At 46.1% G+C, this 14,434-nt stretch overlaps 1 protein-coding gene across 2 annotated transcripts; it reads right to left on the reverse strand.

The window, feature by feature from the left end:
- Positions 1–1,749: 1,749 nt before the first annotated feature.
- Positions 1,750–14,059, reverse strand: LOC107384299 (ETS-related transcription factor Elf-1). Of its 2 annotated transcripts, XM_015957481.3 has the most exons (8): positions 13,861–14,059; positions 13,652–13,775; positions 11,170–11,277; positions 10,884–11,039; positions 10,728–10,802; positions 3,684–3,879; positions 2,845–3,368; positions 1,750–2,464 (listed from the first exon to the last, which is right to left on the reverse strand). In XM_015957481.3, the coding sequence occupies exons 1-8, from the start codon at positions 13,918–13,920 to the stop codon at positions 2,361–2,363; spliced, it is 1,347 nt and encodes a 448-aa protein (XP_015812967.3). In that variant the 5' UTR covers positions 13,921–14,059; the 3' UTR covers positions 1,750–2,360. The 2 variants fall into 2 exon arrangements, with proteins under 2 accessions (XP_015812967.3, XP_015812969.3); XM_015957483.3 differs by lacking the exons at positions 13,652–13,775; positions 13,861–14,059 and adding an exon at positions 13,288–13,425.
- Between the last annotated feature and the right edge of the window lie 375 nt (positions 14,060–14,434).

The raw sequence follows: 14,434 nt of genomic DNA on the forward strand, positions 1-14,434 counted from the left end.
CCTGTGGCGGTCTTCTGCTACTGGAGTCCATGGAGTGGATCTGAGATGGTGTTCTGCAAACTGTGGTGGGAATCAGTGTTTTTTGAGCCACTTTGCTTTCATCCAACACCAGTCTGACCATTCTCATGCAAACCCTAATGCTGGTTGACTGTGACAGTTCTAATGAATCACCAGTTTCTGAAACACTCAGCCTGTTTGGTGCAAACACCATGTCACCGATATCCTGATGCTCACTTTGAACCACCTTCACCACGTCTCCATGACTACACGCATTGAGTTGAAGCCATGTGATTGGCGGATACATAAGCACAAGACCAGGTGAACCTAATGCAGTCTAGTAAATTCCATTTTCGTTATACTTCACATAAGATCTGACATTCACCACAACAAAGTACAGTAGCAGCAGTTTACTGCTGATGTTAAAGGGGCATTATGGAAGTTTGACAGTCAAAACATGTATAGAAATAATACATTTCTTCTTCATACATTCTCCTGCAATGCCCTGGTCCTGTAGAATGAGCCCTGGCATTTTTACTGTGATTGCCTGTTTTTCTGTAAAATCACAGAAAAAGAGAGATGCTCGGGTCGAGCAGGCTGCTTCATGCGCGTTCACGCTCAGGCATCGCCCGTAGCATTTGCTATCAGTAGCTTTAGCAGCAGAGAGAGAGGCAGTGCCACTTTGTCGCTGTTCCTAACGCCTAGTGACAAAGCTAGCTACATTTCTGAGGACCCTTAGCTACTTTCTTTATAACTTTCTTCTAGATATTTCCTGCAAATTAGCAAATAGCCATTTTCACTCCGAACCGTTCTTTGGTTTGACGTTGTTTCAGCTGTCATCAAGGATATAAATGTTACAGAAACTTTGAATGTTACTGGTGTGTAGCTCACCTTGTAAGATGGTTGACTCCCATGCAGAAGACCCGGGTTTGATTCTGGGTGTGAAAATAGTTTTAGAGTTTCTTTTTTACATTACTGGTATATTTTTTTACAGTAAGACACCCAATTTTTTATTTGAGACTCGCCGAACAGCATTGAATTCATGGATAAAAAAGATGTGGGTTCAACTTTCATTTTGGAACAATTTTTCAAGCAAGGGAAGGGAAAGATCTGAGCATGCAGGAGGACTGACCCATCATAAACCTTTGTCGGCTGTGCTGAAGAGAAAGGTACAGAACCAAATTATTTAATTAATTAGCTGCGCGTTCTCCTGTCCTCTGTCCTCTGGGCCACACACACACCCACGGAACTGTCTCAGCTGTTATTTTCGTTAAGGAGTGTGCACGTACAGCATGCGCGCCTCGTGCACGAGCCTACTATTGAAGCTGCCGTTACGCTTTTGGCCTGAGGGGGCAATCACGAGCATAAAAATTCAAGTCCGAAAAGTCCCTTTAATAAACTACATCACAGAACGTGAGTGGGGAGAAATATTCACACAGAAAAATAAAGTTTTTATTGCAAAAACCTCTGAACTGTGCACAAGCAAATGTCCAACTCATGTCCTGCTACAAGCTTGTCCCAAACATCAAACCAGCCTTGAGAGACAGCATGACCACAGGATATAAGATAAATGAAGGGAAAGCGGTTTTGCATACAGGCTCCCTGTGAGTAAAGGCACGACCACTGAGAAGCATTTTCTAACCAAGTTCAGCCTGACTAGTGTCATTCTCATGTGGAGTGAGGTGAACTTTGAAATCTAGCTTTGTGGAGCTAAATTAAGACCAGGGCAGGAGTAAACAAACAACTAATAACTTCATTATTAAGAAGCAGCCGTTTTACTCCGTGGATTGAATTCAGTCGTTACAGCACAAAAAGTTACACACCTGAGGGGGAAAGTGGCAGCAGAGTACAAGTATTATTACACATTTAATATTTAACATACAACGTCTGGAGATAGTAAGGCTTCAGCGTGTTGTATGAGACTCGCATATGTGCAACATCTAAACGGGCTGCATGCATAGCAGAAACAATAGTGACAATGCAAAGACTTTAGGAGGTAAAACGTCCAAATAACCCACTTGTAGTGGTGATTGTCAACACAAAAAGGCCCATGGCATAGATACAAAAACATTTAACAGCAGTAATCGTCTAGAAACAAACATGATCCCTTGTTTTTAACATACAAATATGATACAGTCATAAACAACAACAATAATAATATAATGTGGAATGTTTTCCCTCAAAAACCATCAAGACTATCACAAAGGAAACAAGAGACAGGGCTGAACTTTGGAGGCACTTCAAGAAGAAAAGTACAGCAGGAGTAAATATTAGTGCAAAGGTGCTTTTAAGGCAAAGGAATGACTCAGCATGTGACTGATAATAAAATAAGAGTAGAAAAGGCAAAGAGGAGTACAGTGCTGTCATTTCAACCTAAACCAGGCTCCATGAGAGGCAGTGCAGGCAGAGTGTGTGTCTGCAGAAGGTGCGGAGGCTTCTGGTTCCAGTGCATGTGTGTCTTTGGTGTCTGGGGCAGATCAGAAATAGAAACAGAAGGATTAGATTAAAAGGAGGAATTTCTTTATCTGGGTTTACTTTCAGTTAAACTGCAGTGAGATTTTGGCTCCTGCCGGTATCCTCTAAACAAATACACCACTAAGGCACTCATCCAGTCTTTCTTTCTAATTTAGGATGTTTCAACATACAAAAGTTCTGGATCAACACTTCTTCTCTGCGTAGAAGAAACACGAGGCATGGCGATCAGACATTACCGCAGAGGAGTGACTGTTCCTGAGTCAGTGGAGATCTGTGTGTTTGAGGGGTTTTATGGATCAGCACTTGTAAGAGGCACTAGCTGTGGGGTGTTCAGTCCAGCAGGTGACTTCTCCTCGGATGTCCCCAGCTCACCTTTCCTGTCTACAGCCAGCTCTGACGCAGCCTGACGCTCACACAGACTCCCCAGCAGCTGCGCCGTTTTGAAGACGGATGCCTGACCGGCCGGCTGTAGGGACTGGACCTTGTGCAGGTTCTGGAGAGTCCGCAGCATCTCAGCAGACACGATGGGCAGATGCTTCTCCTGGATCAAACTGGTGCTGGGAGGTTGCAGGACGGTGTCTCTCTGAACAGGCCTGGGAGTGGCCCTGGTCCGCTGTGCAGGTGTGACGCGGTTAGAGAGAAATTTCTTTTGCGGTGGCTGGGAATCCTCCTCCTCCTCCTCCTCTTCCTCCTCCTCAGACTGGCCACTAGATACGGTACTATCAGAATCTTCACTGGCACCTTCATCATTCTCACTGTTTTCACGACTGTCCTCTTCTTCCTCTTTGATCCCATCTCTGTCTGTGATATAAATCATGTCTTTGGGAAGAGAAGTAAACTGGTAAACAAGGCGCTGGCCTTCTACCTTGTTCAGGATGCCCCTCTGATAGTAGTACCTGAATACACACAAGTACAACTTTAGATTAGCTCAGATTTTAAGATAGAAAAACAGAAAATGATCAGAACCCTAATTATATTAAAGCTGATGAGCGTGTCCACTGGTTAGAAGCATCTTTAAATCTTCATGGAGCTGAAGGTTAACCTCATCTCTAAGCCTGCTCAGTGGTTCATGAGACGTTTGACTAATAAACACTAAATACACACAACTTTATACAGCAAATGATCAACAGCTGTGCTATTTCTCTTGGTGATGAGGGGCTCAGCATCCACATCTGTTTCTGCCATCTACCCCGAGCTTTAGGAAGCCATACCTGAGAGCTCTCCCCATCGTCTCATAATTCATATCTGGTTTGTTCTTGTGTTTGCCCCAGAGCCTCGCCACTGCCTTTGAGTTAACCAGCTTGAAGATCCCAGCCTGTGGATCGGTCCACTTGATGAAACGGGGACAGACTTGTCTGTCCTGAAGCAACTCCATCAGGAACTGCCACAGGTAAAGGGTGTTTCCTCCTGAGGAAGAAACACACGATGCACGGCGGTGAGGGACGAGGCAAAGACAACTCTTCTGTGTTTAATATATTTGTGAGGACCTTGTTGATGCGATTAACAGGGGTCCAGTTACCGTTCCAGAACCCAACTCACCATCCAGTTGGTGTCCAACTCGTTGATGACGTCATACACCTGAAGCGGCTTGGTTCGCAGGAGTTTTTGACAATTAAAATTTCGCCCACATTTTCTAAGTTAAACACATCTCTTCTAACAACGGTAGTTTCTGCTTACTGCTCCGCTTCAGCCATCTTCCCCCTCCCCCTGCGCAGCGGCCGCAAACTCACTGATGCGCCTGCAGCCTCTCGGAGTTCCTGCTGCTCTAAACGTTAAAATAATTATTTCATTTTCTGTTCCTCACTTCTGATTACCTTCAATGGTGTCTGTTTGTTGCAACCAGCAGGTACAAAAACTAACTTGTTTGTATTTGACTATTTTTCTGTCCTGCCTGTTTATTATCTTCCTGCATTTCCTCTCAATCCTAAAGAGAAACTGCTACCTGCGTTCATATATATTCACCTCATGAGTTACCTTTGAACTGCAGCTCCAAAAGATCTACCGACCGCAAAAACAGCGGAGTGCGCACTGGCCGCACCGGTGAGATGAAATCACCGGAGGACAAAACAGGTGATGCGCTCCGCTCCGCAGCAGCGAAACGCATCAGGCACAAATTAAAGACAGAAAACATAAAAGGAAATGAGCCGACATGAACGATCGCGTGTTAAATTTGTTTTTGAGGTGGCGACCCCTAATGTGATAACGTTACTGTGGCCGTGCTCAGGACGCAGATGTCTGGAGCGCGTCAACGATCAGAGTTCTGCATACACAAGCTGGTTAAGATTAGGATGGGGGTGAGGGGAAGGTTAAATTGTAATAGGGTAAAGGTCACAATTTGGTCAAATGTCCGTTTTACGGTGGGTGTCAGTACCAACGCTCTGGCACAGCGCGTCGCCTCCCAACACGCAGGGGCTCACCACCTGCTGTCTTTTCTGAGGACTGCATCTTGTCAGTCATTATCACGTGACAGCGACTAGTCTATGAAAGGCATCAAAAGTCACTACAGAGCAGTGAAGTCGACTAGTCGGCACAACCCCTAATGTGTGTACTAGGCCAGGCTAATAACAGTATGACGAGTAAGAGCCGTGTTGTAGTGAAGTCACCATCTCTTAGTGTTTGAGTCAAGTCAAAGTCACACAGGTCCTGCAGTCTCAAAAATAATCTTCAAGTTCAAGGTCCCACTTTAACCGTAACTTGTTACGTTTGAACCCAGAAACTTAAATGACATTGATGTTTAATGTCAGTATGGGTGTGTAGCTGATGCTAATGATAGCACATTGTATCAAGTCAGATTACGGGACAAACTTGATAACCAAAACTTCCCAAAGCCTTTCCAAGTGTACAGGTGACATTAATGTTTTCAATTTTATTTTAAGCAATTTTTTTTTGCCACTTGTGTTAGCTTGGGGGTGTTGAGCTGTCCCAGTCATGTCCTCTTGTATGTTTTACACGTGGAATCATCGTCTGTTCTTTTGGCTCAAAACCAAAATAAATAATTTGTTCTATTTTATTTATGTATTCTATTGATATCTATTTTAGTAATGTATAAAAAATACTAAATAAAAAAACACAGGCCGAATAATATTCCATGGGACAGGCGTGCATCAAGGACAGGAGTGCATCAAGGACAGGCGTGCTTCGGGGACAGGCATGCATCAAGGACAGGTGTGCATCGGGGACAGGTGTGCATCAAGGACAGGTGTGCATCGGGGACAGGATTGCTTCGGGGACAGACGTGCATCAAGGACAGGTGTGCATCGGGGACAGGTGTGCTTCGGGGACAGGTGTGCATAAAGGAAAGGTGTGAATCGGGGACAGGTGTGCATCAAGGACAGGTGTGCATCAAGGACAGGCGTGCATCAAGGACAGGTGTGCATCGGGGACAGGTGTGCATCAAGGACAGGTGTGCATCAAGGACAGGTGTGCATCATGGACAGGTGTGCATCGGGGACAGGTGTGCATCGGGGACTGGTGTGCATCAAGGACAGGTGTGCATCAAGGACAGGTGTGCATCGGGGACAGAAGTTCTTCGGGGACAGGCGTGCATCGGGGACAGGCGTGCATCGGGGACAGGTGTGCATCAAGGACAGGCGTGCATCAAGGACAGGTGTGCATCAAGGACAGGTGTGCATCAAGGACAAGTGTGCATCGGGGACAGGATTGCTTCGGGGACAGGCGTGCATCAAGGACAGGTGTGCATCGGGGACAGGTGTGCTTTGGGGACAGGTGTGCATCAAGGACAGGTGTGTATCGGGGACAGGTGTGCATCAAGGACAGGCGTGCATCAAGGACAGGCGTGCATCGGGGACAGGCGTGCATCGGGGACAGGCGTGCATCAAGGACAGGCGTGCATCGGGGACACGCATGCATCAAGGACAGGTGTGCATCTGGGACAGGCATGCATCGGGGACAGGTGTGCATCGGGGACAGGCATGCATCGGGCACAGGTGTGCATCGGGGACAGGTGTGCATCAAGGACAGGTGTGCATCGGGGACAGGAGTGTTTCGGGGACAGGCGTGCATCGGGGACAGGTGTGCATCAAGGACAGGTGTGCATCAAGGACAGGTGTCCATCGGGGACAGGCATGCATCGGGGACAGGTGTGCATCGGGGACACGCATGCATCAAGGACAGGTGTGCATCTGGGACAGGCATGCATCGGGGACAGGTGTGCATCGGGGACAGGAGTGCTTCAAGGACAGGCATGCATCGGGGACAGGAGTGCTTCGAGGACAGGCATGCATCAAGGACAGGAATGCTTCGGGGACAGGCGTGCTTCGGGGACAGGAGTGCTTTGGGGACAGGCATGCATCAAGGACAGGTGTGCATCGGGGACAGGAGTGCTTTGGGGACAGGCGTGCATTAAGGACAGGATTGCTTCGGGGACAGGCGTGCATCAAGGACAGGTGTGCATCGGGGACAGGTGTGCTTCGGGGACAGGTGTGCATCAAGGACAGGTGTGCATCATGGACAGGTGTGCATCAAGGACAGGTGTGCATCGGGGACAGGTGTGCATCGGGGACAGGTGTGCATCAAGGACAGGTGTGCATCAAGGACAGGTGTGCATCAAGGACAGGCATGCATCAAGGACAGGTGTGCATCAAGGACAGGTGTGCATCAAGGACAGGTGTGCATCAAGGACAGGCGTGCATCAAGGACAGGTGTGCATCAAGGACAGGTGTCCATCGGGGACAGGCATGCATCGGGGACAGGTGTGCATCGGGGACACGCATGCATCAAGGACAGGTGTGCATCTGGGACAGGTGTGCATCAGGGACAGGAGTGCTTCAAGGACAGGCATGCATCAAGGACAGGAATGCTTCGGGGACAGGTGTGCATCATGGACAGGTGTGCATCGGGGACAGGAGTGCTTCGAGGACAGGCATGCACCAAGGACAGGCATGTATCAAGGACAGGTGTGCATCAAGGACAGGTGTGCATCGGGGACAGGTGTGCATCGGGGACAGGCGTGCATCGGGGACAGGCATGCATCAAGGACAGGAATGCTTCGGGGACAGGTGTGCATCTGGGACAGGTGTGCATCAGGGACAGGAGTGCTTCAAGGACAGGCATGCATCAAGGACAGGAATGCTTTGGGGACAGGTGTGCATCAAGGACAGGTGTGCATCGGGGACAGGTGTGCATCGGGGACAGGAGTGCTTCAAGGACAGGCGTGCATCAAGGACAGGTGTGCATCGGGGACAGGTGTGCATCAGGAATGCGCACCAGGCAGGAACAGCAGATCCAGTCAACTGTGACCTCATTACAGCTCACTATACCTAGAGTGTGCTTTTAATTCTTTACCCGTACGTTTGTGGGTGAGACAGAAAATAACAGGTTCATTGTTCCGTGCTCTCACAAGAGAATATTTCAAAAAGTCGAGACAGTTTCCCTAATAAGAGGATCGTTGCCTCTGCTTAAACTTCATTCATATGAACTAACGCTTAACAAACCACCTTCTCAACAAGCAACTGGATCTGTGTGTGTCCCTGCAAACGTCCTATAAAACCAGACTAGACTGGATTACTCGCGTCAGCAGGAGACAAAATTACACTTTTCTGCCTTAACTGGTGGCACCTATAGAAGGACATTTTTATTTTTCTATCCAAATAAAACCAAATACAAAAAAGAAAATCACGTTCATTTTTGTATTTTTGATTGATAGAATTTGATGCTTAATATCGGGGATTGCTTTCCTTGCTTTCCTGAATATTTTACATCTGCATACAGATGTCCTTCTCATTCAGTCCCACGGACTCCCCTCTCCTCTCGCTCCTGTTAATATGGAGAGAGCGCTGATGACTGATCCAGCTGTTGATCAGTGTGAACCTGTCGTCATTCCCACGGCTTCGCCTGCTCCTTTCTGTCCCACGGCCATGCTCTGCCTCACAACTCTGAGTCCAAGTAATCAGCATGCTCCTCGAGTCAAGTCACAAGTCTCTTAAACACGACTCTCACTGCTAAAGATTTGGTTTATGCTTGAAGCGTCCGCGAGGTTCACACGGCGAGATTGCATCATTTTAACAACCACACACCTCCACCGCGCCTCCGCATGGCCCAAACTTTCTGCACCGCACACCTAGGAAAATTTCTAACCACGTGGATGGTCGGACGCGGAAAAACATGGCGGACTGGCAAGAACTAGTATGGCAGAGGTTCGTAAATACAGACATTTGTATGATTCAGCTCTCAGAGATCACCGTGATCAACATGTTGTTAATAATTCTTGGAGAGAAATCGCTCGCACTGTCGGAAAAGACGAGGACGCTGTTAGAAACGCTGGAATGCCATGTTGTAAACAGTAATTTCTACTTCTACTATGGTGTAGTGTTGGATGCATGCTGTAGAGCTCCATGCTGCCCCCTACAGTTTGGGAGAATATTGGCTCACCGCAGAGACGAGCCGCATGAACCATAAACGCTGCGAGTTGTGAAGCGCGTTCCATCCGCGAGCCGCATCACCAAGCGGAAAGTGAATGCGTCAAGCATAAACCAAGCTTTAGGCTCAAAAGACTCACGCTGTTGTTCAAGTTGAAAACAACTGATGTAACAAATAAACTTTTCATTCAAAAGACCCAACAGCAACACCACGGTGTGCCAAATGGTAAATGGCCTGTATCTGTCTCAGGGTTCTACAACCCCCCCAAGGCGCTTCACAACACAATCAGTCATTCACACGCTGGTAAAGATGAGCTACGATGTAGCCGCAGCTGCCCTGAGGAACACTGGTGCCACCGGTCCCTCAGACCATCACCAGCAGGCAAGGCGGGTTAAGTGTCTTGCTCAAGGGCACAACAGCAGCATTCTTTGGTGGGAGCCGGGATTGAACCTGCAACCTTCCGATGACTGAACATCCCGCTCCACTTTACCAAGCTACTGCTGTCCCACTCATTCATGGCTTTAAGAGTTCATACATGTTATGTGCACCTACGGCTACCTAATATTTTAGTAATGAAGCACTTTATTTACCAGTCATGTACTTGGATGTACATCTACTATTTCAGCTGTTCCCAAATCGTTTCTATCCAAAGCTGCACTCTTCCCTTTGTGCTCATTACTGATTCACATTTACCGGTATTTACGAAAAGTCCTTCTCCGAACTTTTGTCTTTACTTTTAAAAATTCTCAGTCATCAGATCTCACATGCTGTTGTCCAGGAATGAGACAGGCTCTTTTAATTATACCTTCAAATCTCCGTCTCTCTTAGAGGTCTTTAAAAATCATCTAAAAACTCACCTTTTCATCCAGGCGTTCCCTCCCTAAATGTTTCAAAAAGATGGCTTTGTTCAGGTTCACACCTTCACTTTGTTTATACTCATGATTTTATTTTCTACTTTATCACTGCTATTGTTTTTTGGATGTTTTTATTGGTTAGAGGTATTTGCCCTGATCTTTATCATGTTGTACAGCACTTTGTGATTTATATCTGTGAAAGGTGCTCTATAAATAAACTTTTACTTACTCTTTGTTAAAGTATTGCATTGTTATATAAAGTCTCTAGTATGCAAAGCTGAGTGACAGAACTACCAGAAACCTTGTGTACAACAGGGTGAAGAGGATTCCAGTATATTTTTGTATAAATAACTCATTTCTGACATGAATTACTGCCTGTGCACTTTTGTTTTATGGTTATGAGTTTAGACAGATATGCAGAGCCGAGAGCTACCCCTTCCATCGGAGTTTTACGTGCTTCTGTCCCGACTCTGCTTCAAGCAGGAGGATTCGGGATGCTGACTCTGCTACTCTAATTATAAAAACTTATTGCGTTTTAAACAAAAAATGATACTGCCATTGTTGCTGTGGTGAACTAATTAGGTTTTATTGCCGTGTTTTTGCTTCTCTTACGTTTGACAAAAACATCTGAGCAAAGTCACAAAGCAGCCAATCAACTTAGCTTCAAATATTATTCTTTAATAAAACGACTCAAACCAAAGACGGAACCATCTTAGCCCTAGCTAAACGGATGTAGCTAGCTGTATTGCTCATCACGAGGCGATGTGCTAACGGTGCTCTACACTACAGATGGACTCTGACCTGAACACAGGATGAAGCCAGCCACAGTAAAGGAGTCGATTATTATTGAATGTGCGAGTCATTCACTTCATATAAATCTGATTAGGCAACATTTCAGCTGCTGAGGACAAAAGCAGAAGCAGGAGTCATGAGCTAGACTGTGGTCCTGACTTAAAACAGCTAAAAAACATGAAATCATGCCGCTGGGTACCCGAAACTACGTTTGGCTCAGTTTGAGAATACCTTTGTTGTATTTGTCCTTCTTTACTTTGATGTCTGGTGTTGGAGACTCTGCCCTACGATGCCTAGGTTTTTTATCTGAAAAGACACAAACAAAAGGAAATCGGTTATTTCACCCTCTCCACAAACCAACAGCTCATTTCCAAGGAAGCTGCTCACTTCTCCTTTTGGTCTGCAGCTGTGCCGCAGGCTTCTCCTTGTGCAACGGGTGCCACTGGGACTGGTCAACAGCTCCCACAACCCCCTCGGCCGACACGGTTACCTGGGCAACAGGAGTGGTGATGACGTCGCCCAGTGATGGCAAGAAGGTCTGGGCTGCAGGGGGACATAAACAGATTTAACGAAAGAGAACAGCACGATAGCATCATGTCTAAAAATAGCACGTCACAGTCAGACAGCTCCTGCTTCAGGAAGCTGGAGGGTTCTTCACATATGGTGAGCTTACAGTAGTGCTGCTCCAGGGAGAGGGTGTCAACACAGTCCATGGTCAGAAGTGAGTCAGCAGCAACGAGTGTCTCCATGGTCTCTTCCTCGCCACTCTCACATGGCTCCACTACAAAGGAGAGAGAGGACGGCATTCAGAAACTAGTATACCTTAAACCTTCTCTCACACCTAACGGCGTGTAAAGATACTTTCCTCATCAAAGATGCTCGAGCCGGATGCACGGAAAAAAAGTCCACAGAGGTCTAAAAACCAGACCGCCACGTAACACCTGCTTTGATACTCTGGACCACAACATCGGTCTTGATAGGCTCGTAAACTGGGTGGGACTTTCATGCACAGTTCATAGTTGGTTCCAATGATATCTTGAAGACAGGTTATGTTGTTTCTATTGGTGATCACAAATCAACGCAGATCACCATGACATGTGGGATCCCCAAGGTTCGATTCTTGGACCACTGCTCTTCAATCTCTACATGCTCCTCCTGGGTCAGGTCGTACACAATAACAACATGATCGCCTATCATAGTTATGCTGATGACACCAAGATCTACCTATCTCCATCATCTAGTGACTGTGGTCCTCTGGACTCACTCTGTCACTGTCTGGGGCAGGTTAATGACTGGATGCATTCAAACTTCCTTTAGTTTAACAGAGACAAGACTGAAGTTATTGTCTTTGGAAATAAGAAGGATAGGATGGAGGTTATTGCTCAACTTTGCTCCAGAGGAATAAAGACAAAGACCTAGGTTAGACATCTTGGTGTCACAACTGATTCAGACCGGAGCTTCACTGGTCACATTAAGGCTATCGCTAGATCAGCATTTTGTCATCTTCTTCAAACAGCACGACTCAGAGAGAAACTCATTCGTGCGTTCAACTCCTGCAGGGAGATGAACGTGTTACATTTTCATACAACTAAATAAACCCTTGTATTCTTGAGTGGGATGGCCTTCTTTGTCCACCAGGAGGACATTGGTACACCTTCATTTATAAAGCCACGCTTGGATTACTACCTAACCACATCTATAACTTAATCTCATGGAGAAGTGTAACTTCTCACAGACTGTGTGCAAACACTCAACTGTTACTTTGTGTTCCATTTGCTCGTACCGAACTGACTTTCATTCACTCTGCTCCTTCTGCATGGAACAGGCTGCAGGAAAACTGGAAACTAACCGAGTTTATCTATTTGAATACATTTATAACCAGACTGAGAGACATTGAGACGGATTCCCTGTGTTATAACCGTCGTCTGTAATTTCGTACGTAACATCTCTGTGTAACAGAAAATGTTTGTAACTGTAACGTTTGCTGCCTCTTGTCCAGGACTCCCTTGAAAATGACGTTTATAAAGAATATATAAATTCAAAATCTGTTGTGAGGAAAATCTTAAGAATCTGTATAAATAATTTACTAAGAAATTTGAGATATTTACATTTTTTGGAAAATATGGATGTTTGAGATAAATCTGCACTGACTGAATTTGGCTGATTAGAGCAGTCTGACATAGTACATCAGGTCCTTAAAACCAGAACTTGTGTGTGTGTGTGTGTGTGTGTGTGTGTGTGTGTGTGTGTGTGTGTGTGTGTGTGTGTGTGTGTGTGTGTGTGTGAGAGAGAGAGACTACCACAGCAAAATGTTAATTATTCACCACAACTTCCATTAGACTGTAAAAGTTCTTGATGGTGGTCCTAAACGTTCAGACTATCTAAAGTCTTGTTCAGCTGCAAAGAGTGATATTTAACAATCAGCTACATACATTTAGTTAATTTAAGTTTTATAACTTTTCATAAGCTTTGACAACATGACTAAAATGGGATCTATTGTTTTGCGCGCATAAATTCATGGGAGGTGATGCGGCTGAGATGAAGCAGCTAAAAGATGGGCGAGCTAACGGCTACTTGTCGTCAAAAACACCTTATACTGCTAAAGGAAGACCTTATCATCAAAGACCATCAAACTCACTTTTAACGAAGAGAAACTAACGTTTCTGACCGCATCGCCACTTTAAGGTGACTTTTCCGTAGATGTGTACAACAGCTGCTTTTGATGTTAGCTACCGAGCCCTAACTTTTGCTGCTCTAAACCCGGAGGAGACATCATGTCTTACTTCTTTACCTTCCAGCTCTGGTCAGGAACACACTACAGCATACGTGCTGCGTCCCCTTCTGTCCGCGTCCACATCCTAATAACATTCATTCACGATCACTAGAGCACGCCAGGAATGTTTTGCTTCACTTCCTGAACTGAGGGAGGTCCATGTGGGAGGAAGGGTTGGCACTGCGCATGCGCAGCACAAAGCTTTCTTTAAAGGTTTCACATTGAGCAAAGCAGACGACAGTTTGACTGAATTAAAGGTTAATCTGACGCGAACAAGAAGCAGCAGACAGCAGCAGCTCGCCTGTAATGAAGTGTGGATGTGACAGGTGAAGAAAGGCTAGTGTGTGCGTGTGTGTGTGCGCGTGCGCGCTCGTGTGCTGACCTTTGAGCAGGTGCTGTTGATCTTCTGTCTCTGGCTCTTCACACAATAAACCTGCAAAGGTGTGCAGGTGTGGATGGGGAACCTGCTCCACGATTACAGCAGGGCAGTCTGAATAACCCCCCATCTTTAACACAAAAAATCATCATAGAATTTATTAGGAGTTTCAAACCCTTAGACACGGAATATGTTTATTCACGTGACTGGCTCACCTGTGATAGGTTGAAATGGTCACTGGCGAAGTCAAAGATGAGCTCTGGCTGCTGCAGCATGGCTTAATGTCCTGAAATGTCTCCAACCTCATGAAAACAGCATCACATCCGTAGATCGGGTCTGACTTGTTGTTGAGTGCAGTCAGATCTTCACGCGGAGAGTTTCTCGACGAACTGCTGTACGTGGAGGAGTGATGTGTGTACTAATTCACCAGAGACACGATGGCGTCACAGGAAACTCGTGTTGCTCTGCTTCGATTCTCGATGAGGAAGTGGGGGCTGCTGAACTGTCCTGTGGTCTGACTGAACCTATCAAAGTTGAGGCATCAGGGGAAATATGTGAGCCGTTGGTGGTGAAGTAGACAGTAAGATCACACCTGCAGGCCGAGACAAACGTCTGGTGAGCAGACAGAACCTTTTGGAACGAATCATACAAAGAAAAAAGAAAAATGAGCTGCTGCTTGAATCTTCTTTTGCATATCTCACTCTTTTGCTCTTATCAGGTTTCTAAACTGGGCTAAACCAGCAACAGGAAGGAAGTGTGTGTGTGTGTGTGGTTGAAGTGATGGTATGA

Source organism: Nothobranchius furzeri, chromosome 11 (assembly GCF_043380555.1).
Source record: "Nothobranchius furzeri strain GRZ-AD chromosome 11, NfurGRZ-RIMD1, whole genome shotgun sequence".
In the NCBI taxonomy this organism is placed as follows: domain Eukaryota; kingdom Metazoa; phylum Chordata; class Actinopteri; order Cyprinodontiformes; family Nothobranchiidae; genus Nothobranchius; species Nothobranchius furzeri.